Consider the following 23,221-nt stretch of genomic DNA (forward strand, 5'->3'; position numbering starts at 1 on the left):
GGGGGGGGGAGATGATTCATTAAGAAATAGTGTTGGGGGAGAGTTTTACGGACACCAGGGGTGACCAACAAAAACTAATAAGTGGGTTCTAGATCAAATCAAGCCTCAATTCTCCCTAGAAGCTAAAATGACTGAACTGAGGCTATTGTATTGTGGTCACGTCATGAGAAGACAAGAATCACTGGAAAGGAAAATAATTCTAGGGGGGGGAATGAAGGCAGCAGGAAAAGAGGAAGGCCCGACATGAGATGGATGGACTCGATCAAGGAAGCCAGGAGGGCCCTCAGTTTGCAAGACCTGAACAAGGCTGTGAACGGTAGTTCATTTTGGAGGGCATTGATTCATAGGATCACAATGTTCCCTCTAAGCTGTGGAGTCTTGTGAGCAAAAATTCTACTTTGTGAGCGACTGGCTTTATAGTTGTGAGCGAGCGATTTGGCTACTGCATAAATTAGTTTGCTCTGGAGCCGTCCTTCCTGAGCTAAGACAGAAATGGGTGAGCTGGAGGCTAAAAAACTGTGAGCTAGCTCACACTAACTCAGCTTAGAGGGAACACTGGTCACCGTAAGTTAGAAGCAACTTTAGGGTCACTGTAAGTTAGAAACAACTTGATGGCACATAACACACACAGAGACATGCCAGTGTCAGCATCTTGCACTACCCTTGGGAGGCTGGCCAGCAAGACTGTCCTTAACAGTGTATTTGCGGGGCTACCAAAACTAGCATGCCTGAGACTACATCATGAGTTTGCCTTGCCCTTCTCACCAAAGAACTGGTCCAAAATGCAGTGCCCAGAACCAAGCACTCCAGCAAACAGTAGGGCAGGGATGAGAGCAGGTGGGCCAGGACTCCCCCCCCCACGTTAACGTTAGAGGGAAGGGGTGTTTGTAAAACAGGCAGAGGACGTACAGGGTCTTCGGGCTGAAAGCATTCTTCAGCTCTATAGGCTCCTTGGCACTTGCACAGGTTACTGCTGTCCCTCACCTGACACTTCCCAGCAGGTGAGACAGCTCTCCAGTTATTACTGCTACATACAACCCAGGCCCCAGCTGGACAATACCTGGTAACCCTACAGTTTGGATCATTTATGGTCTTTTAAGAGCCAGTCTGGGGTAGTGGTTAGGAGCGCAGACTCTAACCTGGGAGAACAAGGTTTGATTCCCCATTCCTCCACATGCAGCTGCTGACGTGACCTTGGGTCAGTCACAGTTCCCTCAGAGCCAGTGTTCCCTCAGAGCTCTCTCAGCCCCACCTACCTCACAGGGTGCCTGTCGTGGGAAGGGGAAGAAGACTGTAAGCCGCTCTGAAACTCTGAGTGAACGGTGGGGTATAAATCCAATCTCCTCCTCTTCTTGAGAGCCAGTTTGGTGTAGTAAAGTGCGCGGACTCTAATCTGGGAGAACTGGGTTTGATTGCCCACTCCTCCACTTGCACCTGGCTGGATGACCTTGGGCAAGCCGTAGCTCTGATAAGAGCTGTCCTTGAAAAAGAGCAGTTTCTGTCAAGAGCTCTCTGAGCCCCACCTACCTCACAGGGGGTCAGTTGTGGGGAGGGGAGGGGAAAGGAGTTTGTAAGCCGCTCTGAGACACCTTTGGGTAGTGAAGGGCCATGGGGCATGACTCCACTCTCTTCTTCTCTCTCAGCCCCACCTCCCTCACAGGGTGTCTGTTGTGGGGAAGGGAAAGGAGTTTGTAAGCCGCTTTGAGACTCCTTTGGGTAGTGAAGGGCCATGGAGTATAAATCCAGTCTCTTCTTCTCTCTCAGCCCCAAATCCCTCACAGGGTGTCTGTTGTGGGGAAGGGAAAGGAGTTTGTGAGGCGCTCTGAGACTCCTCTGGGTAGTGAAGGGCCATGGGGTATAAATCCAGCCTCTTCTTCTTCTTAAGATTAAAAGCAGCCAAAGGGAGGGGGGCATCATCCCCCCCATTTGTCCCATGGAAGGGATTCATCTTCCCCATACCCTCTGACAGACTTCAGATCCTCCCTGTATAATCTTCAGCATTCACTGAATCCCACCCCCTGCAGAATGGGACAACTGACCCTGCAACAGCCACCAGAAACACCTCTTTGCTACTCTGGCTTCTTAAGGACCACCCCAGTAGGAACATCTACGACCAATGTTCCCTCTAAGCTGTGGAGTCTTGTGAGCAAAAATTCTACTTTGTGAGCTGCTGGCATTAAAGTTGTGAGCAGGTGATTTGGCTACTGCATAACTTAGTTTGCTCTGGAGCCATCCTTCCTGAACGAAGACAAAAATGTGTGAGCCACAGGCTAAAAAGCTGTGAGCTAGCTCACACTAACTCAGCTTAACGGGAACACTGTCTACGACCTGTTGAGAACCAGCTAAAACACTTCACAATTGTGCCGGGTTCTGTTAGCACAGGGACAGAGTCCTATAGGCGTAATCTTCGTGGGGGCGGCGGGGCTTCAGCCCCCACCGAAATTTTCAGAAGGTGCTCAGCCTCCCCCGGGAGCCACCCTTGCTCCTAGCAAAGCAATGCCTCTGACCCAGCCCCAGCCCCCCCCCCCGGGAAATTGGAAAGTCTACAGCACCCTCTGGCGTTTCCCTTTTTTTATGAGTCTCACCCCAGGAAGCGCTTCAAATTAGGGTAAAGGGAGGTTCTGGCTTCACCTTGACCCCCTCTCTCCTACCAGTCTCCTCTCCTGTGGCTTTGTGGCTCATCTCCCACCACCTTTCCACACACAGCCTTGCCTTTACCCCCTTCCCTACAGCCTCCAGTTTGGCCACCTGCTTCAGTAATGCCTGGGTAAGACTGTCCCTACTGGTGCCTCTTCCAAAGCAGGACAAAGGATTACCAATCTCCAGGTAGTGGCCAAGGACCCCCCAGAATTACAACACAACCAGTCTCCAGGTTATAGAGATCAGTTCCCCTTTCTTCTCCTTCTGTACCCTTAGAAGCGCATTGATTCACAAATCTTAAGCAGCAGAAAACGTATTTCTTAGATACAAGGGCTAAAGGGAATGAGACGAATTTTGCAATTGCTAGAGTGATCTTGGGTTCCTTATCACCAAGCGAATAGGGGGATGACTCGTCGAATGAAGGCTTAATATAATAGTCCCTCATAATCTCAAAAAACCTGCATTGCAGCAGGGCGTGAAAGGATATATCAATCCTGTTAGGGCCGCACATGCAAATTCTATCAGTGTAGGGCCTGTTCAAAAATCCGTTGCAAAACCATTGTAGGCATAATGTTCTGTCTTGCACACCAAAAAGCTCTGCAATAATGTGGGATGGCAAGATAGCACATATAGGAGGGGGTAAAGATTTGGGGGTAAGAAAGACCAAAAAAAATAGGGGCGAGCGGACCCCGCGGATTCTCAGAATCAAACTACCATGGTCGATTTCCAGGGCTCCCTTTTTGATCAGAGAAAACACTTTGGTTTTGCCCATCTCAGAAATATCATCGATTGACATTCCATCTTTCATCAGTTCCTAATCCAGGGCTTTCATCCAAGTTGATCGGCTGGCATCCCACTTTAAAGCGGCTAACAACCCATCTTCAGCTCCCTGGGGAACTGCTTGGGAAGGGGAACTCTGTAGCATCATCCACCACTGAGGCCCCGCCCTTCCCCAAGCCTCAGCCTTCCCGGGCTCCACCCCCAAAATCTCCAGGAACTTCCCAATCCAGATTTGGCAACGTGACCCAGACAACCTGTTCTCAGAGAAACCCGGTAGGAGGGCTGCGCTCATTGATGAATAACAACTGCTCTAGGCTCCATCTAAACACACACAGAGCCCAACTCCACAGCTGTGTTTGCCTAGGTACTTTCATGGTTGCACATATTCATGATCTGGGTCATATTCATGATCTGGCCAACTTGGGAGCCAGCCGGAACTCCATTCCTGTGCGCCCCTGCCCAAAAATAGCCCTGCATAAGGCCATCATGAGTTAGAAGCGACTTAATGGCAAGTAAGGCACACGTTGGTCTCCTGCTGGCCCCCCTGTCCAGGAAGCCCCTACAGAGCTTTAGAGCCAGAGATGAAGAGGTCACTCATCCAGCGGAAGCACAAGGACAGGTAAGTATATGTAAAAAAAACCTGCATGTTGTCCCAGGTCGGACCAGAACCAACAGGTTGAAAAGAAATCAGAAGAGTTTTCGGCTACACATTAGGAAGAACTTCCTGGCAGAGCGGTTCCATGGAACGGGCTTCCTCAGGAGGCGGTGGGCTCTCCTTCTTTGGAGGCTTTCAAACAGAGGCCAGATGGTCACCTGACAGCCATATGGATTCTGTGAATTTAGGCAGATCATGAGAGGGAGGGCAGGAAGGGTTTGCCTCAGTGTTTAATTCTTGTGGCCCTTTCTTACACACCCAGGGAAATGCTGATTGCCACTTCGGGGGTTCAGAAAGCAATTTTTCTCCAAGCCAGTTTGGCCAGGGATCCTGGAGGGGGTTGCGTCTTTTGTGTGCGTGTGCGTGCGTGCAGGGGGTTGGACTAGATGACCATGGAGGTCCCTTCCAACTCTATGATTCTAAGAGACTCTAAGAGCTGCAAGTAAAATACAGGCAGGGGGAAGAAGAAGAGATTAGATTTATACCCTGCCCTTCACTACCCAAAGGACTCTCAGAGCGGCTTACAAACTGCTTTCCCTTCCCTTCCCCACAACAGACACCCTGTGAGGTAGCTGGGGCTGAGAGAACTGCTTTTTCAAGAACAGCTGTGCCAGAACTACGGCTTGCCCAAGGTCATCCAGCAGGTGCAAGTGGAGGAATGGGGAATCAAACCCAGTTCTCCCAGATTAGAGTCTGCGCACTTAACCACTACACCAAACTGGCCCAAACTGGGAAGGGAGGCACAAGGGTTCTCACCGCCAAGAGTTCTTGTACACTTGTGAATAAGGCAGATATTGCAAAGAGACTCCAGCAACCCAAGGGAACCGGCCCCATTATTTTGTCTCTGGAATGTGTCACCCCTTCGGGACTAGGGTGATCCTTCTTCCTTTATCCCCCTTGTGTTTGCGACAGAGCAACAACACACACATACACTGAGAACACAACACCATTTTTTTTAAAAAAAACAACAACCCCAAATGTGGGCAGGAGCTACATTAGAGAGGTGACGGGAGAACAGACAGGCAACACGTGGCTATCGGACGGCGGTTCGTCCCGAAAGACAAGAGACCGGGATGGTTGTGAGCGGCGGCGGCCCCCTCGGAGGCTGCCCTCCCCACCTGAGACACTAGAGGGCGCAGCTGCTCCAGCAAGGCTGCTGAGTCACCTTCTTCCAGGGCCGGAGAATTAATGGAACTCTGTCTGCCCCCTCCCACTTTTGCCTTTGAGTTCCTGCAGCAGCTGTTCTGGCCTTGGGGTAGGGAAATCCACAGCGCACCGAGGAGCTGTGAGCACCTGCTGCCCACACTTGCCTTCCTTGCTCCGGGTGGCTCTTCTTGGTACACGCTGCTCTTCTCGGTGGGGCAGGAGCAGCGAAAGAGCCCTGCGCCAGGCAGGGGGGTCCCCGCGAGAGAAGGAAACTGGTCAGACTGCCCCTCTGTGCTCCCCCCCACCCCGCAGCCTTATTTATTGCTTTTCGAAGCTGGTTCTCCAGCCACTCTGTGCAGAGAAACGTGTCCATGTGGCCTAGGAAGTAGCAGCGGCGGCGGCAGCATTGCCCCCCCCGGCGAGTCTCCAGTCAGTGCCAGTTCTACGCCCAGCCACAGTTGCTTTGGAAGAGCCCAGCCCAGCAGGGTGACCTTGGGCGCCGCCACCGTCAGTTCGACACGGACCAGTCCAGCCAGGGTTTCCAAACGCGGGTCTCTTTCACCGTCCCATCCCCCCCTTCTCTCTTCTAGTTTAAAATCCATCCGGTCAAACATGCATGGCAAGTTATGTTTTCTCAATGCTACAGAAATCGGCACCTGGGAAACGGGGAAGGGGAGGCAACTCCCTTCCCCAGCAATCCCCACATTGTCGCTCTGGGCCCGAACAAGGAAAGGGTGCACCAGTCAGAGGCACGGGGAAGAGTCCCCTTCAGGCAGCAGATAGGGGGAAGGGGGAGGGCTTGGCTTTTGGCACAGGGGGAAGCTCAGACGTTCTCCTCCTTGCCTTAGGACGCTGGAGGCTCCTCGCCCTCCATCCTGGATCGGCTTTAACGCTGAGCTGAAAGGAAGGGTCATGCAGACCGTGGGGAGGAGCAGCCTTTCCAGGCCTCTAGAAGACCCAGCAGGTGGGGGGAGGCGGAGAAAGGACAGAATCTGCCCCCTACCCAGCTAGAAGCCAGGCTCCGGGGCATGGGGGGTGGCAGGGGGGAAAGAGCAAAGGCGACACAAGGCCCCCCCTGCAGTCAAGTACCTTGGTGAGAAGGGAGAGGGCATTTGGCGAGGGCAAAGCGCCAACAGGGCAACCCGCCCCCCTCCAGTGCCTGCTGCCACTCCCGCCCCAGGGGCTTCCACCGGATGCCGGGAAAAGAAAGCTGGAGGCATCGGCGGCCCCAACCCCACCCCGCCTTGGTGGCTTTTACAAAGGACAGCGTGAGCCATGCGGTTCAGAGGAGAGGTGGGCAGGCGGTGGAGTGTCGGAGACGAGACGGGCGGCGAGGGCCGGGGAAGACCGGAAGGCAGCCCCCTACACAAAGGCCTCCGAGTTGCTCTTCAGGAAGAGTTTGGCATCGTCCACCTGCTGCCGCTTCTCCCGTTCCAGCCGCCGGCGGTAGCAGATCAAGTAGAGCGGCAGGCAGAAGCCGAGCATGCTCAGGCCCAGCAGGCCCACGTTGACCTACAAGGCAGAGATAAGCAGAATGAGAGACACCAGAGACTCTCCCGCACAGACGGGGCCGGCCCGGTCCAGAGAGGCCTCTTCTGTGTCTGGGTGAATCTCCCAGGCACACCGGGTACACACGTGACATTGCCTTATCGTGAAGCAGACCCTTGGTCCGTCAAGGACAGTATGATCTACTCAGGGCTGGCAGCACCTCTGGTGGAGCTCTTCCCCATCAGCTCCTGCCTGGCCCCTTTAAGCTGGAGATGCCAAGGATTGGACCTCTGACAAGGTATAGATGGGAACTCTCAGGGTGGGGCAAGTGATACTCTATCTTCTTGGTGCATGGGGGGGCAACAGTGGGAGGGCTCCTAGTGTCCTGGCCTCACCAGTGGACCTCCTGATGGCACCTGGTATTTTTGGCCACTGTGTGACACAGAGTGTTGGACTGGACGGATGAGCCATTGGCCTGAGCCAGCATGGGCTTCTCTTATGTACTTATGACTTTCTGCATGCCAGGCAGAGGCTCGGCTCTGAGCCTCTCCTTCAGAACATACATGAAGCTGCCTTCCACTGAATCAGGCCACTGGTCCATCACGGCCAACAGTGTCTACTCAGACTGGCAGCCGCCCTCCAGGGTCCGAGCCCTTCCACACATGAAGCTGCCTTATACTGAATCAGATGGTTGTCCCACCAAGGTCAGGGACCATCTGCTTTGACTGTGGGTCGCCAAGGTCTCTTGCTCACAGCTTTCATACCGGTCGCTCACAAAGTAGAATTTTTGCTCACAAGACTCCACAGCTTAGAGGGAGCATTGGTCACCTCTTGAAAAGAAGGGAAAGGACTCCCGCACAGTTCTCTTTGGAAACGATTCCCAAATCTTCCACTGATCCAAAACACAATAGCCAGGGGGCAGGAGACGGGGATTTTATCACCCATGTGCTGCGCTGGCCGCCCCTCTGTTTCCGGGCACAGCTCAGATTTCCAGTTCTTTCCTAAATGGCTTGGTGTTCCCTCTAAGCGGTGGAGTATTGTGAGCAAAAATCCTACTTTGTGAGCTACTGGCATTAAAGTTGTGAGTGAGCTATTTGGCTGCTGCATACATTAGTTTGCTCTGGAGCCATCCTTCTTGAGCGAAGACAAAAATGTGTGAGCAGGAGGCTAAAAAACTGTGAGCTAGCTCACACTAACTCAGCTTAGAGGGAACACTGGTCAGGGTACTAGAAAGACCACCTCCTCCCCCTGTATTGTCCAGCCCACCAGCTATAATCTCCTCACAAGCCCTGCTCTCCGGGCCTCCCCACCTTCAAGAGGTGAAGCGGGTAGCGACCAGAGATAGAGCTTTTCAGTGGTGGGGCCATGCCTACGGAACGCCCTTCCTCTTGAGACTACCCTGTTATCCTTTAAGCGCATTTATCCTTTAAGCGCCTTTAAGCGACTATTGCTCTTGAAGGGTTCCATCTTTTTTAGGTGTTTTATGGGCTGCTTCTAGCTTTGGGGTTTCACGACTTGTTCTAATATTGGTAGTTTCTGTGCCTGTTTAATATATATTCAGATCGCAGACGCTAAGCAGGGTCAGTGCTTGGATGGGAGACATCCAAGGAAGACTCTGCAGAGGCAGGCAAGGGCAAAACACTCCTGGCTTCCACTTGCCTTGAAAAACCCTTGCTGGGGTCGCCATAAGCCAGTTGTGACTCCACAGCACAGACCTTGAGTAAGTGTCTGGAGGAGTTGCAGATTTAGAAAATGTAGTGACGTAATTCCTGTGGCTGCATTCTCCGTCTGGTTTCTTTTGACCCCCCAGTAACCCAGAGAGACTTGAGTATAAGCTCAGCAGAGGGGGTGGGGAGAACTGCTTGACCGTCCCCCCCCTTAGACACTCCCCCCCCCTTCTAGCCTTCACACCTTTTCAGTCTAAGGGTATCAAACTCTCCCCCGCCCGGAGAAGGAAACCTGGAAGGGGTTTTAGGATAAGAATGGCCATCTGGAAAAGGGTTAAAGCCCCCCCCCCCCCACAATTCCTCCACTCAAACTTAAAAAAGGTAAAGCTAAAGGTTTCTTTGCTCGAAAGCCAGTCAAATCCGACTCTAGGGTTGCGGTGCTCATCTCCGTTTCAAAGCCGAAGAGCCAGCGCTGTCCGAAGACGTTTCCGTGGTCATGTGGCCGGCATGACTAAACACCAAGGCGCACGGAACGCTGTTACCTTCCCACTGAAGTAATACTTATTTATCTACTTGCAATTTCTTGCTTTCAAACTGCTAGGCAGGAGCTGGAACTGGAGACGGGAGCTCACTCCGTCATGCGGCACACACCTTCCACAGCCTGCAGTTCAGCGTCTTAACCACTTGAGCCACCGCAGCTCCCCACTCAAACTTACTACCTTCCAAATACACTTTTGAAGAAAAACATGTTGGAGGAAAAATGCTTGCTACTGTGGGTCCCCTCGGCTGCAACTATGCTATGAGGCATACAGCTCATAGTATGGACAGCCAGCTTGGCGTAATGGTTAGGAGCGTGGACTCTAATCTGGGAGAACCGGGTTTGATTCCCCCACTCCTCCACATGCAGCTGCTGGTGTGACCTTGGGTTAGTCATAAATTCTTTCAGAGCTGTTCTCTCAAGAGCAGTTCTCAAAGAGCTCTCTCAGCCCCACCTACCTCACAGGGTGTCGGTTGTGGGGAGGGGAAGGGAAAGGAGATTGTAAGCCACTGAGATTCCTTCGGGTAGTGAAGGGTGGGGTATAAATCCAATCTCCTCCTCTTATCTCTGTTGAGCCCACATTTGAACTTCAGAGTTCAATAGACCTTGTTCGGAGTAACATCCTGTGGCAATGAGTTCCACAGGATATTTCTGTCCTTAACCTCCACTGGCTGTCTTTCTCCTCCCTGCACTGGAAGCTGCCTTTATAGTCAATGGGCCGCTTACCCAGAGCGGGTCTCCTTTCAGGGGTCCCATCATCATCAGGAACAGGGGCTGCTGGAGAAGAGCAAAGAGGGCGCTCACTAGAGACTGCAGCCCCGTCAAGCTGCCGAACTGCGTCGAGGGATACCTGTTCCAAGCGAGGAGAGACGTTAGCCAAGCAATACACCCACACCACACTCTCTGCAGCCGTTTGCAGGGCCACTCCCTCAGTTAAAATGCTTGGGGCTCCTTCGCTTGGAGAAACGACGGCTGAGGGGTGACACGATCGAGGTTTACAAGATTATGCCTGGGATAGAGCAGGTCGAGAAAGAGGTACTTTTCTCCCTTTCACAGAATACAGGAACTCGTGGGCACTCCATGAAACTGCTGAGCCGTCGGGTTAGAATTGATAAAAGGAAGTCCTTCTTCACCCACAGAGTGATTAACACATGGGATTCACTGCCACAGGAGGGGGCGGCGGCTACAAGCATGGATGGCTTCAAAAGGGAATTAGATAAGCATATGAAGCGGAAGTCCATCAGTGGCTATTAGCCACAAGGTATAGTAGGAACTCTCAGGCTGGGGCAAGGGATGCTCTGTATTCTTGGTGCTGGGGGGGCAACAGTGGGAGGGCTTCTAGTGTCCTGGCCCCACTGCTGGATCTCCTGATGGCCCCTGGTATTTTTGGCCACTGTGCGACAGAGTGTTGGACTGGATAGGCCATTGGCCTGATCAGGGCTTTTTTTTGTAGAAAAAGCCCAGCAGGAACTCAATAGCATAATAGGCCACACCCAACAGCAGACACTCATTAGCATATTAGGCCACACCCTTGACAGCACAGCACGTTAGCATATTAGGCCATACCCCCATGTTACCAGAAGTATGGTCATCCAGCGACACCCACCTTTTGCTTCTTATTCTGTTTACCTTGTTGTCAAAACTCAGAGGGTTTTTTGGTAGCAGGAACTCCTTTGCATGTTAGGTCACACACCCCTAACGTAGCCAATTCTAATGAGTTTCTGCTGCTGGGTGTGGCCTATTATGCTAATGAGTTCCTGCTGGGTGTGGCCAACTCAGGAGCCAGCCGGAAGTCCATTCCTGTGCGTTCCTGCCCAAAAATAGCCCTGGGCCTGATCCAACACTGGCTTCTCTTATGTTCTTAATCTCCTATCCTGGTTTGGGATTAGGGTTGCCGGATATCCAAGTGGAGACATCCTGGGATTACAACTGATCTCTAGATGGTAGAGATCAGTTTCCCCAGAGAAAATGGCCACTTTGAAAGGTGGGCTCTATGGTATTATACCCCACTGACGTCCCTCCCCTCTGCAAACCCCACCTTCTTTAGGCTCCGCCCCCAAAACATCCAGGTATTTCCCAACCCAGAGCCAGCAACCCTAATGGGGATCCACCTCTTTCTCTCATAACCCAAGAAGAGACCTGGTAGGTCCGTCCAAAGGGGGTCCCAGCCTTCTGCTCCCAACAAAGCCCACAAGCAGGGCAGCAACTGGTATTCACAGGTACACTGCCTGTGGACCTGGAGGTTTCATTAGCCAGATTAGCTAAATTGGTTGCCGATATAGTAATTATCCATTGAAAGCCACCTAAAACCACTGGGTGGCAAATTTCCCCAAGCCCAAGCATGTGTTGAAGTCAAAGTCACAGAGCTTAACTTCTTCATCCCAGACAGCCCCAGCTAGTTAATCATTTCCACCCAATCCAGATACGGGCTGGAGTCCCTCTAGGGTAAAGAGATCAGGAAGGAAGGAAGAGGGATTATATCTGCCCCATTCTGGGTCAAACTACAGGGTGTTTTTTGTTTTTTTGGCTTCGTACTCAAGTCTGCATCCAGTTTCCCAGCAAAAAGGAAGACGTAAACATTTTTAAATGGTTTCTGCAAAATGTAGCTGGGGCCTTTCCCAGGAGGAAAAGAGAAGGGCACTCCTTAACTCTTTCCTTCCCACCACTGTCTTGCGGAAATGAGCCATCCCCCCTCCAAGCTGCTTCAGCCCTTGGGAAAGCAACTTTCCTCTCTGAAAAAGGAGCTCAAGTGAGTGTACTCTTTTTAACAAGTATTCTACATTAACATTCAAAAAATACCTTGGAGTCCAATCTTCACTAATAAGAACATCAGAGAAGCCATGTTGGATCAGGCCAATGGCCCATCCAGTCCAACACTCTGTGTCACACAGTGAGTGGCCCAAACCCAGGTGCCATCAGAAGGTCCACCAGCGGGGCCAGAATTCTAGAAGCCCTCCCACTCTTGCCCCCCAAACACCAAGAAATACAGAGCATTACTGCCCCAGACATAATGTTCCATCTATAACTTGTGGCTAATAGCCACTGATGGACCTCTGCTCCATGTGTTTATCCAATCCCCTCTTGAAGCTGTCTATGCTTATAGCCGCCACTTCCTGTGGCAGTGAATTCCACGTGTTAGTAACTCCTTAGGTGACGATGTCCTTCCCTGTGTCTGTTCTCAGCCTAGTGCTCATTAATTTCATGGAGTGCCCACAAGTCCCTGTACGGTAAGAAAGGGAGAAAAGGACTTTTCTCTATTGTCTCTATCCCATGCACTCAGCCTCCTTCACGTTAGGCCTTCAACAGAAATTCATCCCAGATCTGTTAGGATCATTTTAACGACCGCAAGGACTAGAAGCAGAGCCGGATCCGGGTTTTGTGGGGCGCTGGGCAGAGACAGAGCTATGGGCCTGGTTCCCCTGCTCACACTCCTCATTCTTCCCACTCACCTATGGGCCTTTCTGTCCATACGTCCTTCCCTGCCAACTCACTCCTCCAGCTGCCTATGCCACATGCGTGCACTTTTCCTGATGGTGCTGGGTGACAGGAGGGCATTTGGGTGGGCAGTGGGCACTGCTGGAAGCTCTGGACCCCAGCATCTGCCTCCTCCCATGGTGTTCCGATGTTGGCCTTTACTAGAAACTTGAAGAATTGTGCGTGTGTGTGTGTGTGGAGGGGGGTGTTTCCTTGACCCAATTCTACTGAGATGTTCCTATCCGACATTTGGCAATCCAGGACAGCAGCGCCCACTCCTGATTGAACTGTCAAAACATGAGGGAGGTGTCCTACACACAAAACATTCCAAGGCTTCCCACTGTAACCTTAGAAGTAAAACAACAATACAGACAAAGAAACTGACATTGGTGCCCATCAGTCAAGTCCCATGGCTGGTTTTGTTTACACCCCTCTGTGGCCCGCTTCTGCACAAAGGCAATCCTTTGGAATTCCTCTGGACACTCACTACTGCCGTGAATAAAGAGGCATTCATAGCGGCCACAAAGCATTCATAAAGCAGTTTTTGCCATACTTTCCTTGCATCGGCCCCTCGTAGGCACCATTTCTCCCCCCCAAAAAAAACAGAGGGCTTAAAAAAAAAAACACAAAGGAATTGCTAGATCACTGTAGCATTATAAAGATGTATTGCCATGATCTACTTAGTTCCCAGCTTTCAGTTTCTGAAACCAGTCTCCAAGCCCATTTCGTTCCAGTTATACGGAAAAGGTACCAGCTGCACATTTCCCCTTTTAGCTCCGCAAGAAAAGGGCCATGGACTTAATGTTGTTGTTTTTTTTTAAAAAAAGCTGGGAACTAGGAGACTTTGGTGATACCCTGTTATAACACCGTATCAAAACAGGAATTGGTAGAGTGTCATAACAATCCAGTGCTCAAAAATAGCCCCTCCAATGTGGGTAGGGATAGTGGACACAAGGGGTGATAAAGGAGAATGGTACTGACATGGGTGATGTCCCGTCCAAACATCATCCAAAGAGGTGATGATCTTTGCAAAAAGGTATCAAACCAAGTCTGAGAGAGCTCACTACACAATGGGGGGGGGGACACAGAAGCAGGACGAACGGCTGTGTGAATGCTTCTGAAAACGCTGCCACTAGAAGGACACCAAAGTAGAGCAAAACATCTGTGTAGAAGAAGCCACGTGTACTTCACTAACTCTCGAGGATTTGTTCAGGAGGGCAGCCATGTTGGCCTGAAGTAGCAGAACAAATTTTGAGTCCAGTAGTGCCTTTAAGACCAACAAAGGTTTCAGTGTGCGTGCACACGAAAGCTCATACTTTGAATAAACTTTTGTGGGTCTTAAAAGGTACCACTGTACTCAAATTTTGTTCTCGGGGATTCAGTTACCTGTCAGTTTGCTTAGGATCAGATTGGGGCTACAATTCTAACACAGCGGGAAACAAGTATGTATGTTCCGTTCAGGGGTCGTTTCGTAGAAAAAGAGCTAGGGGAACTCATTAGCATAACTCATTAGCATATGCCACACCCCCTGACATCACCGGAAGTGTGTCATAAGGCCACACCCCCTGACATCACCGGAAGTGTGTCATGAGGCCACACACCACGCCCCCAACGGTCCCGGCCACCGACGCCGGCCTTGCAGCTCCACTGCCGAGCCCCATGAGGGGCCCGGTGGTGGACCTGCAAGGCCAGCGGGAGTGCAAGGAAGCCCCGCGAAGGCCCTCCCTGGCCCCAGGCAGGCAGGCAGGGGTGGGGAGAGGCAGGGAGGAAGCAACTTACCCTCCCTCTTCTCCTGCCTCCTCCTGGCTGAATGAGGGCTGGAAGCGGGGCGGCCGGAAGCAGGGGGCAGGGCTGTGTCATGTGCCCCGCCCCCTGTACCTCACCCGGGGGAACTGCGATCCCCCGCGATCCCCCCCCGAAATGACCTCTGGTTCCGTTCCCATCGCTGACCTACACACCATCAGTGGCTTGCAAACAAGCACGATCTGGAATGTCTGAAAATGCAGGACTCCCAGCCACGCGGCTAGAACCTACGCCACGTGGGATGGAACTCTGTGCTCTTGAGTCAGCAATGGCGCGTCGGTGGGGCCATGCACTTGCGCCCACTACCCCGTTTCTGCATGCTGATTTCGGCGCAAGTCATGCTGTCTGTCGAGGCGACCGCCTCCAACGCCTGGGCCGACTCCCAGAGCTTCCTTAGCTTAGAAAGCCCCAGCCAAGGGAGAGCTTCCCTTCCGAAGGACAAACATGTTCTCTCGCACACGTCACTGATTGCAAAGTGCTGAATGCTAAGAGATTGGCAGCGAAAAACAACCGCCTGGGAAAGCAGCTCAGAGTGGGTTTGTTCCCTTGCCGTTGTGCAATGATTAATTGGACTCTGACAAACAAATGCTGGAGCCAGATCAAAGCCTCCATTGATCCGATTGATAGGCGTTCCTGCAACTAAAGAAGAGGCGCTGCTCCCTTCTGGCGTGCCGCAACAGAGCAAAGCTACTGCTGGCTCCCAAGTGTGCACTGATTGGTCTTTCTCACACACACACACAAGGTCGAAAAGAGGTAGTGATGTTCCAAGAGAGGGGAAGCAGAACTGGCAGGCTAGGGCGCCGAAAGACATTTTTGGCCCGGGAATGATACTTCTGGCCGAAAAGGACTCTGGGAGGAGGGAGGGAGAAAGCGCAGTGTCTCGCTGACCCGTTCAGAGCAAGGGCAGAGCCCGTTCTTAGGAAACTGTTTTGCTCAGCCACGGGACGCAGTGGCTGCGGTCGGAGCAGATAAGAGCCGGCGGGTCACGTCAACCGCCCTTCTCGCCAGCACACGCCCAGGGAAAAGCGGGCCGGCCTCCAGCACCCACAGCTGATCTTCATTCCAGGTAGGGGAAGGAGAGAAAAAACATGACCCAGAATCGGGGTAAACATCTGCATCCCCAATTGGGCGCAAGGGCGCAGCTGGCAGCAAGCCACCCCCCCCACCCTCGGCGCCCAGGAACGGGAGGCAGCCCACGGCTCCCCTGCGAGGCTTACACAGCTGCGTAGAGGCCGCCCATGGCCGAATGGATGAATCCTCTGACGACCGTGTGCAGGATGAAGGAAAGGATCTGGAAGAGAAGGGGAAAGGACCCTGAGCTGGCAGCGTGAGACGGGCTCGTGGGGTGGCACATGCAGCCCATCCGGCCACATCGGATGACACACACACACCCGCCGCCTACCCAAAGAGTTCAGAGTAGTGCAACATGGCTGAAGGGAACCTCCCCGTTCGACCCAGCACCAGCCAGGCGAGGGGCTCTTCCCAGTGACAGGGGCGGCGCAGAGCACAGGGTGAGATCTCAAGAGCCACCGAGCTTCATGAGGAAGGCGCCGGCACTGGAATCAAGGCTTGCCTTTGCGTCCCGGTGGAAACTGGGGCCCTGCCACCACCACCACCCCCCGGGAGCTCACGGCAGTGCAACATGGCCTAGGAACAGGGCTGCCAGCTCGGGGTTGGGAGCAGTGTTCCCTCTAAGCTCACAGTTTTTCTAGCCTCCGGCTCACACATTTTTGTCTTGGCCCAAAAAGGAGGGCTCCAGAGCAAACTGATTTATGAAGTTGCCAAATCGCTCGCTCACAACATTAAGGCCGGTAGCTCACAAAGTAGAACTTTTGCTCACAAGACTCCACAGCTTAGAGGGAACATTGGCTTGGGAGGTACCTGGAGATCTTGCGGGTGGAGGGGTGGGGGTTTGGGGAGGGAAGGGACCTCAGCAGGATAGAATGTCATAGAGTCCACCCTCCGAAGCAGCCGCCCTTTTCTCCAGGGGAAGGGATCTTGGAGATCAATCGTAATAGCGGGAGATCTCCAGGCACCCCCTGGAGGCTGGCAACCCTCCCTAGGGGTCTCCCTGTCCACCCTGGCCAGCAGGTGATTCCTCCAAGGAATGGGAGCGACTCAAGAGCACAGACCACCGAGTCCCGGAAGAAAGCAGGACCGGAGGACGGGCCTCGCCTTTGTGCTCTGCTAGAGACCGGGCCCTTGCAAGGCTGGCGTGCAGGCGGGCGGGGTGGGCTTTGTGCCTGGCTGCCGAGCAGCAACGTACCGTCTGCTGAAAGGCAAGGCAACGGGGAGCCTCCGCCTGGAACTTGCCCTCCGGAGAGGGAGTCACTGCGTGCACACAACAGGGCCTGGGAAGCCGCCCCCCCCCCCGGACACAGCTCCCCCTCCCCATCGAGCTCTCACTTACACCGTGCACCTGTTTCCCCCGAGCCTTCGGCCTGTGGCTGCCCTCCCAATGCTACTCACTTGTAAAGGTAGGTTGGGGATCAGGCAGGTGACCCCGAACGCCACCAGCAACACGTTGGTGAACGCAAAGGCCCTTGTGGCGTTGACCACCTTCTGGATCTGCCGGTCTCGAGGCTGCTTCTTCTGGTCGCCCCTATAAAGGGAAGCAGGGCCACAGTCGCCACAGGGGGCTTTTGGCGCGGGAAGAGCGCATCCGGCTGCAGCGGCCCCCCTCCCAAGAAAGGACGGACCCCTGTCCCCCTGATAGGGTTGCCATCCCCCCGATGGGGACAGGGGTTCCCCTGATTTCCAGCCCTCCCATCCGCCCGCCAACCAGCTGCCAGCAGTGGGAGCCCCACCCCCTGAAGAGCTCCCCGGCATCCGGCATGCCTGGCACGATGAGGTCACCTGGAGATGACATCATCACGCCGGGCATGTCACCAGGGAGACGCTCTAGCATTTGGTCAAACGGCTCTATGGTACCATAAAGTTTTTGACCGAATGCCAGAACATCCAGGAAGGGAGCCTCCGCCCCCCCTGCCAGCAGAAGGTAGGGACCTGGCAACCCTACCCCCCGAGCCCAGGCCCCTGTCTTCACCCTCCAGCCCCCTCCAAGGGAAGGGCTGTTATTGTTTGGGGGTAAGGAAGGCCAGCTTGGGCCCTCCCTGGACCATCGCTCTGCAGGGATCCGCATTCCAAGGAAAGGATATCACAACTGGCTGCAAGCAATGCTCCCTCTAAGCTTGTGAGCAAAAATTCTACTTTGTGAGCTCCCGGCATTCAAGGTGTGAGCGAGCCATTTGGCGACTGCGTCAATTAGTTTGCTCTGGGGCCCTCCTTCCTGAGCTGAAACAAAAATGTGTGCGCCGGAGGCTAAAGAAACTGAGCTGGCTCACACTCACTCAGCTTAGAGGGAACACTGGCTGCACGCCACTCCCAGAGTCGTGCTGCCCAAGCCCGAAAAGCCACACAGAAACTCTTCCCCAGCCACAGGCTCTCCTTGTTTCTAGGTCAACAGGGCACGAGCACACCCAGGACTCCACAGGAAACCTTGACACAGTGACCTGATTCTGCCTCCGTCTCCCGCTTCTAGTTAGACTAGACCTTGCGCCAATCTGCCCTTGGGAGCCTTTTGCCCTGCGAGTAGGTTTCTTCTGCAGGGCACGGCTCCTGCTCTGGGCTGATGTGGGGGGGGGGAGGGGGAACGAAGACAGCTGCTGGACAGCTCCACCTTGGGCTTCTACCTCCTGGCCCTACACTTCTGGGACTGAAAGAGGTCGTGGTGACTTTTAGAGTCCTCTAGCCAGAAGGATAACCCGACCTGGATGGTCCAGGCTCACCTGCTCTCATCAGGTCTCAGAAGCGAAGCAGGGTTGGCCCTGGTTAGTCCATGGATGGGAGACAAGCAGGGAAGCCCTGGGTTGCTCTGCAGAGGCAGGCGATGGCAAACCACCTCTGTTGGTCTCTCACCTTGGAAAAACCCTGTGGGGTTGCCTTAAGTCGGCCGCAACTTAATGGGACTTTGCACATAAAGAAGAGCAGCCGCTGCCCCAGATCTGTTGTCTATTTTAACTCTGAATGCAAGAGGATGCGGGAGGGAAACGGTGAAGAGAATTCTCTCGCGCAAGTACACCGAGCAGTTGGCCCCACCCTCTCGTCGGTTAGATGTTGAGCCACTTTGAAGAAGAAAAAGAAGAGATTGGATTTATACCCCGCCCTTCACTACCCAAAGGAGTCTCAGAGCGGCTCACAAACTCCTTTCCCTTCCCCTCCCCACAACAGACACCCTGTGAGGTAGGTGGGGCTGAGAGAGCTCTTGACAGGAACTGCTCTTTTTCAAGAACAGCTCTGACAGAACTATGGCTTGCCCAAGGTCAGCCAGCCAGGTGCGAGTGGAGGAGTGGGGAATCAAACCCGATTCTCCCAGATTAGAGTCCACGCACTTAACCACTACACCAAATTGGCTCTTTGGCCATTGCTCACCTTCTGTTTCATCTTATATGAGACCTCTCCTCCCTTTCTTACCTGGGGCTTGTCGGCTGTAGCAAGTTAACCTTTGTGAAGTTAATCTCTTCACAATAAGTTAAATGTTCCTACATGAATATGTCATGTAAAATGCACTTCTATTTTTGTAAGTAACATTTCTTTCTCTTCTTACCACTGGGGTCAGATCATCTTTGTCATTCGTTCTGAACAGCATTCTCCTATTGACCGGGAAACGTAGAGGATTGGGGATTCTGCGTAAACCTTCTGTGCTTCCAAAGCAAAAGATTTTTTTCTTTACATTTAACCCAATAAGATCATGCCCAGGTGAGCTACGTACGGACTCGCATCCTTCTCCTCTGCCTCTTCTGAGCCGTCCGTGCACTCTTTCAGCTTCCAGTCCATGATGTAGCCTATCACGGGAGCCGTCACCAGGCAAAGCAGTTGCAGGACTCCGAAGATGGAAGTGTAGAGATTGACTGGAAGGGGACAACAGGTCACCCGTCATCACCCCTGCAGCCCTCCAGGGAAACCCACACCCTTTGCACATGCAGCCCAAGGCCACCTCCCTGGCAAGGGACCCACCAACTTTGGCAAATGCTAGTCGTTAAGCACGTCGGACTAGTATCTGGGAGACCCAGGTTCGAACCCCCACTTGTGTTGTGGATGCTCGCTGGGTGTCGTTGGGCCAGTCACATGCCCCCTCGGCCTAACCTACCTCACAGGGTGGTTGTGAGGACAAAACGGAGGAGGCGAGGATGATGTAAAGTGACCTGGGTCCCCATTAGAGGAGAAAGGCGGGGTACAAAGGAATTAAATAAATACAGACACACGCACACCCCCAACCGGGCTGCTTGGACCCTGGGTGGGAAACCTCAGTAGGGAATTTTCAAAGACAGCAGAGCTGGACACCAGCAGCGGCGGCACCCAGAGAGTGCTAGAAACCCAAAGGCAGCAAGACAAGACAGAAGGGCCCATCCTCATGGTCTCCCCTTTGCCTTCCGAGTTGGCCAGAAGAGCGCAAGGAATCCCTGCTTGAGCTGCTCGGAGCCTGACTCAGCCTCAGCCGCCCCCCCCCCCACCACCTCCCTGTTTTTTTCATGACTGTGTCTCTCCCCTGATCTGCGGCACAGATTCCAGATTTAACAAGCCCAGACTGGATCTGACTACGCAAGAGACAAATGGGTTTCGCCTCGGTTGCCTTTTGCAAAACAACCAGCTCATGTAATCTCTTCTCCCTTTTCCTGGCTGGCAGCCTGCCAGCAGCTATAAATACAGGGCCGGGAGTCAGACAGCACAAAGCGCCACCGGGAAGCAGAGAGGGCTGGTTCTCTCTCTCTCGCTCTCTCTGCTTTGCGCCTCCAGAAACGACGAAGCTCGGGAGCACGGCCGCTTCCCCCCACAACCCCCCCCCCTTCACATCCAACTCGGTTTCCCCCAAGGCAGACGGAAGATAGCTCAAGGAGAGCTCAGCCCGGCTCCGAGATCGCCACGCTAGTGTTATCTAGCCTGGAAGCATAGCTAGAAACGAGAGCGGCCACCTCTGTGTTTGGACAGGCCAGCGGCTCCCAAGAGCCAGTTTGGTGTAGTGGTTAAGTGCGCGGACTCTAATCTGGGAGAACCGGGTTTGATTCCCCACTCCTCCACTTGCACCTGCTGATGTGACCTTGGGTCAGTCACAAGCTCTGGGACAGCTGTCCTTGAAAAAGAGCAGTTTGTGTCAGAGCTCTCTCAGCCCCACCCACCTCACAGGGTGTCTGTTGTGGGGAGGGGAAGGGAAAGGAGTTTGTAAGCCGCTCTGAGACACCAAGTGAAGGGCGGGGTATAAATCCAATCTCTTCTCTTCTTCTTCTTCTTCCAAGCCACCCCCGAGGTTGCCAGGGCTGTGCCCGAGGAAGGGGTTCCTCTATGTGCATCAACACTCACTAAGGGAATCGGTTTTGTCGTTCACACCCCCTCCGAGGGAGCCCGATCTCAACGCCACCCACACGGCGCAAACGACGCAGCGTGACTGAGTCTTTCCCTTATGAGCACGTTTGGCGTACGGCTCCCCCCCCCCCATGGAGTGCATGAGACAGACAACTGCTCATAATCGTCGGATGAAGCGCTGAAATTAAATCAACCCTTAAAAATAATCTAATAGATCAAATCGAAAAACAGCAAACCATTCAGGGGAGGGGGGGACAGAAGCGGAAAGCCCGTAAGGCGGGTTCAGCCCAGGTTGAAAGGGAGCTGAAATGGCATCGCCGTGACCTGGCATTGGTAGGCTCACGAAGAGGCAGCCAAAACTACCCAGGGCACAGAGGTCCAGTGGCTGGGTGCCAATACAGAAAAGGATCTCTCTCATACACACACAGAAGAAGAAGAAGAAGAGAAGAAGAAGAGATTGGATTTATCCCCCCCCCTCCACTTGGAGTCTCAGAGCGGCTTACAAACTCCTTTCCCTCCCTCTCCCCACAACAGACACCCTGTGAGGTAGGTGGGGCTGAGAGAGCTCTGACAGAGACTGCCCTTGAGAGAACACCTCTGACAGAACTATGGCTTGCCCAAGGTCATCCAGCAGGTGCAAGTGGAGGAGTGGGGAATCATACCTGGTTCTCCCAGATTAGAGTCTGTGCACTTAACCACTACACCAAACTGGCTCACACCAATAGTGATGGGACAAAGAACAAGACCTCTGTTGATGGTCCAAACATGGAAGAAGGGTCATCTGTCCAGCATATTTTTATCCCTCCCTTCTTCCCCAAAGCTGAAGAAGTAGAAGAGATTGGATTTATATCCTGCCCTTCACTCGGAGACTCAGAGCGGCTTACCATCTCCTTTCCCTGTCCCTCCCCCCACAACAGACACCCTGTGAAGTAGGCGGGGCTGAGAGAGCTCTTCTGAGGACTGCTCTTGAGATGACAGCTCTGAGAGAACTTGTGACTGACCCAAGGGCACACCAGCAGCTGCCACGTGGAGTAGGGATTCAAACCCGGCTCTCCTAGATTAGAGTCCACGCTCCTAACCACTACGCCAAACTGAAGACATTCTCCTGTCCCAATTTTATCTCCACCTCACTTGCTGATGCATAAACAGTGGGGTGCCACTTCTCACCCCTTTGTAGAACCAGCCACAATTAGGCCGAGAAAGAAAGAAAGAATGACTGGCCCAAAGTCACTCAGAGATTGAGGGTGGAGTGGGGATTTGAACCCAGGTCTCCCACTATACTATTTATTTATATCTCGCTTTTCTCCCAAGTCGGGACTCAAAAACAGCTTAGGAACACCGTTCTCCCTTCCTCCGTTTTCCTACAACGGCTGAGAGTTTGTGATGGGCCCAAAGTCACCCGGAGAGCTTCCCTGACAGAAGTGGTGATGCAAACCGAGATCTCCCAAGATCCTTATCCCACACTCTATTCACTCTGCCATGCTGGTTCTCATTAGCTCTCGTGTGGAAGCAGCCAGTAAGAGTAACCAAAATCTCGCCTATGCAACTGGACGAGACACTGGCCCTTTTCACATTACCATTCTAAACTGGATGTTAATAGATGTTGGCCCAATTTCAAGTAAAGCGATACATGGATGGGGGCTTCATAAAGCGAATGACCTTCCATCGATGAGCCGTCTCTGAAGCGCTATGGTAATTTCAAACAGTGCCACCTTTTCCCCGCCCTTTTCCACCATACGATCTTCTTCAGACTTATTTTTAACATTCTAAGGTTTTCATGACTATGTGAGCGCTATAGCACTAAACCACTATAGCACTGAAGTGCTATGGCAGTTTAGCGCTATAGCGCTCAACTCAAAATGTTAAAAGAAGTCCGAGATCATATGGTGAAAAAGGACAGAGGGGGAAGTGGCAATGTGGGAAGCGCTACGGACATTTTACACAGTCCCCCTTCACGATTTTCTTCTTCTCAGGTGTGAGGAGGGATGTATTCCATTTGGCTCCACCTCCTGAGGTAGACATTTGGGGTTCTGACATTTTAAACAGCACACCACAGTAATTCAGAAGCACAACGAAAGGGTTGAAAACAGGGGAAAAGCAGTTTCCCTCAAAAGCAGCTCAACCATGCTTTGCTAATACGATGCAAGGAGGCTTGTATGAACTAGTAAATAAATTCCACTAGCAGCTGGTTACTAAAACAGGTCTGTCCGAAATGACAGAAAAAATCCATTAGCAACCAGTTACTAAAATGACAGTAAAGTGACAAAGGCAGGGTCACTGCGTAAACGAAAGAGACAGCCACAGAAGAAAATCCACTCTGAGTAAAGCCAGTGGTGTGAGGAATTCTGTCCACTCCTCCAGCCTGAGAATCTTGCCCAGAATTTTGCGGCTGGACAGAAGCAAGATGGCTTTCCTCTGGTGTTCTTCCTTGCCCAAGGCCATCAGCCACCGAAGCCAAAGTGTCAAAAGAAAAAAAAAAAGCAGCAAAATACCTACCTGTCCCCAAATCACCATCCACCATGAAGTGCAGGATGTTGTTCATGGCTCCCATGTAGAAGATGAGCCGCAGCTGGGTCATGCACATGGTGATCAGGCTGAGTAGCAGGATGGGGCTGAAGACGCTCTGCATAAAAGAGGGGGAGGCTACCAGGGTGGTTGGGAGGGGGGGGG

The 23,221-nt window shown here is 52.9% G+C and overlaps 1 protein-coding gene across 1 annotated transcript in view; it reads right to left on the bottom strand.

Annotated features, from left to right (window-relative positions):
- Nucleotides 1-5,546: 5,546 nt before the first annotated feature.
- SLC43A2 (solute carrier family 43 (amino acid system L transporter), member 2) overlaps nucleotides 5,547-23,221 on the bottom strand; it is a 35,695-nt gene continuing 18,020 nt past the window's right edge. The window contains exons 7-12 of the mRNA XM_015421903.1: nucleotides 23,048-23,194; nucleotides 18,963-19,101; nucleotides 16,661-16,793; nucleotides 15,409-15,482; nucleotides 9,641-9,764; nucleotides 5,547-6,733 (exon numbers count right to left, since the gene is read on the bottom strand). Coding sequence (XP_015277389.1) covers nucleotides 6,584-6,733; nucleotides 9,641-9,764; nucleotides 15,409-15,482; nucleotides 16,661-16,793; nucleotides 18,963-19,101; nucleotides 23,048-23,194 — 767 coding nt within the window. The 3' untranslated portion in view covers nucleotides 5,547-6,583. The remainder of the gene's footprint in view (nucleotides 6,734-9,640; nucleotides 9,765-15,408; nucleotides 15,483-16,660; nucleotides 16,794-18,962; nucleotides 19,102-23,047; nucleotides 23,195-23,221) is intronic.

This window comes from Gekko japonicus, unplaced genomic scaffold (assembly GCF_001447785.1).
Source record: "Gekko japonicus isolate JY-2015 unplaced genomic scaffold, Gekko_japonicus_V1.1 scaffold21, whole genome shotgun sequence".
NCBI lineage: Eukaryota > Metazoa > Chordata > Lepidosauria > Squamata > Gekkonidae > Gekko > Gekko japonicus.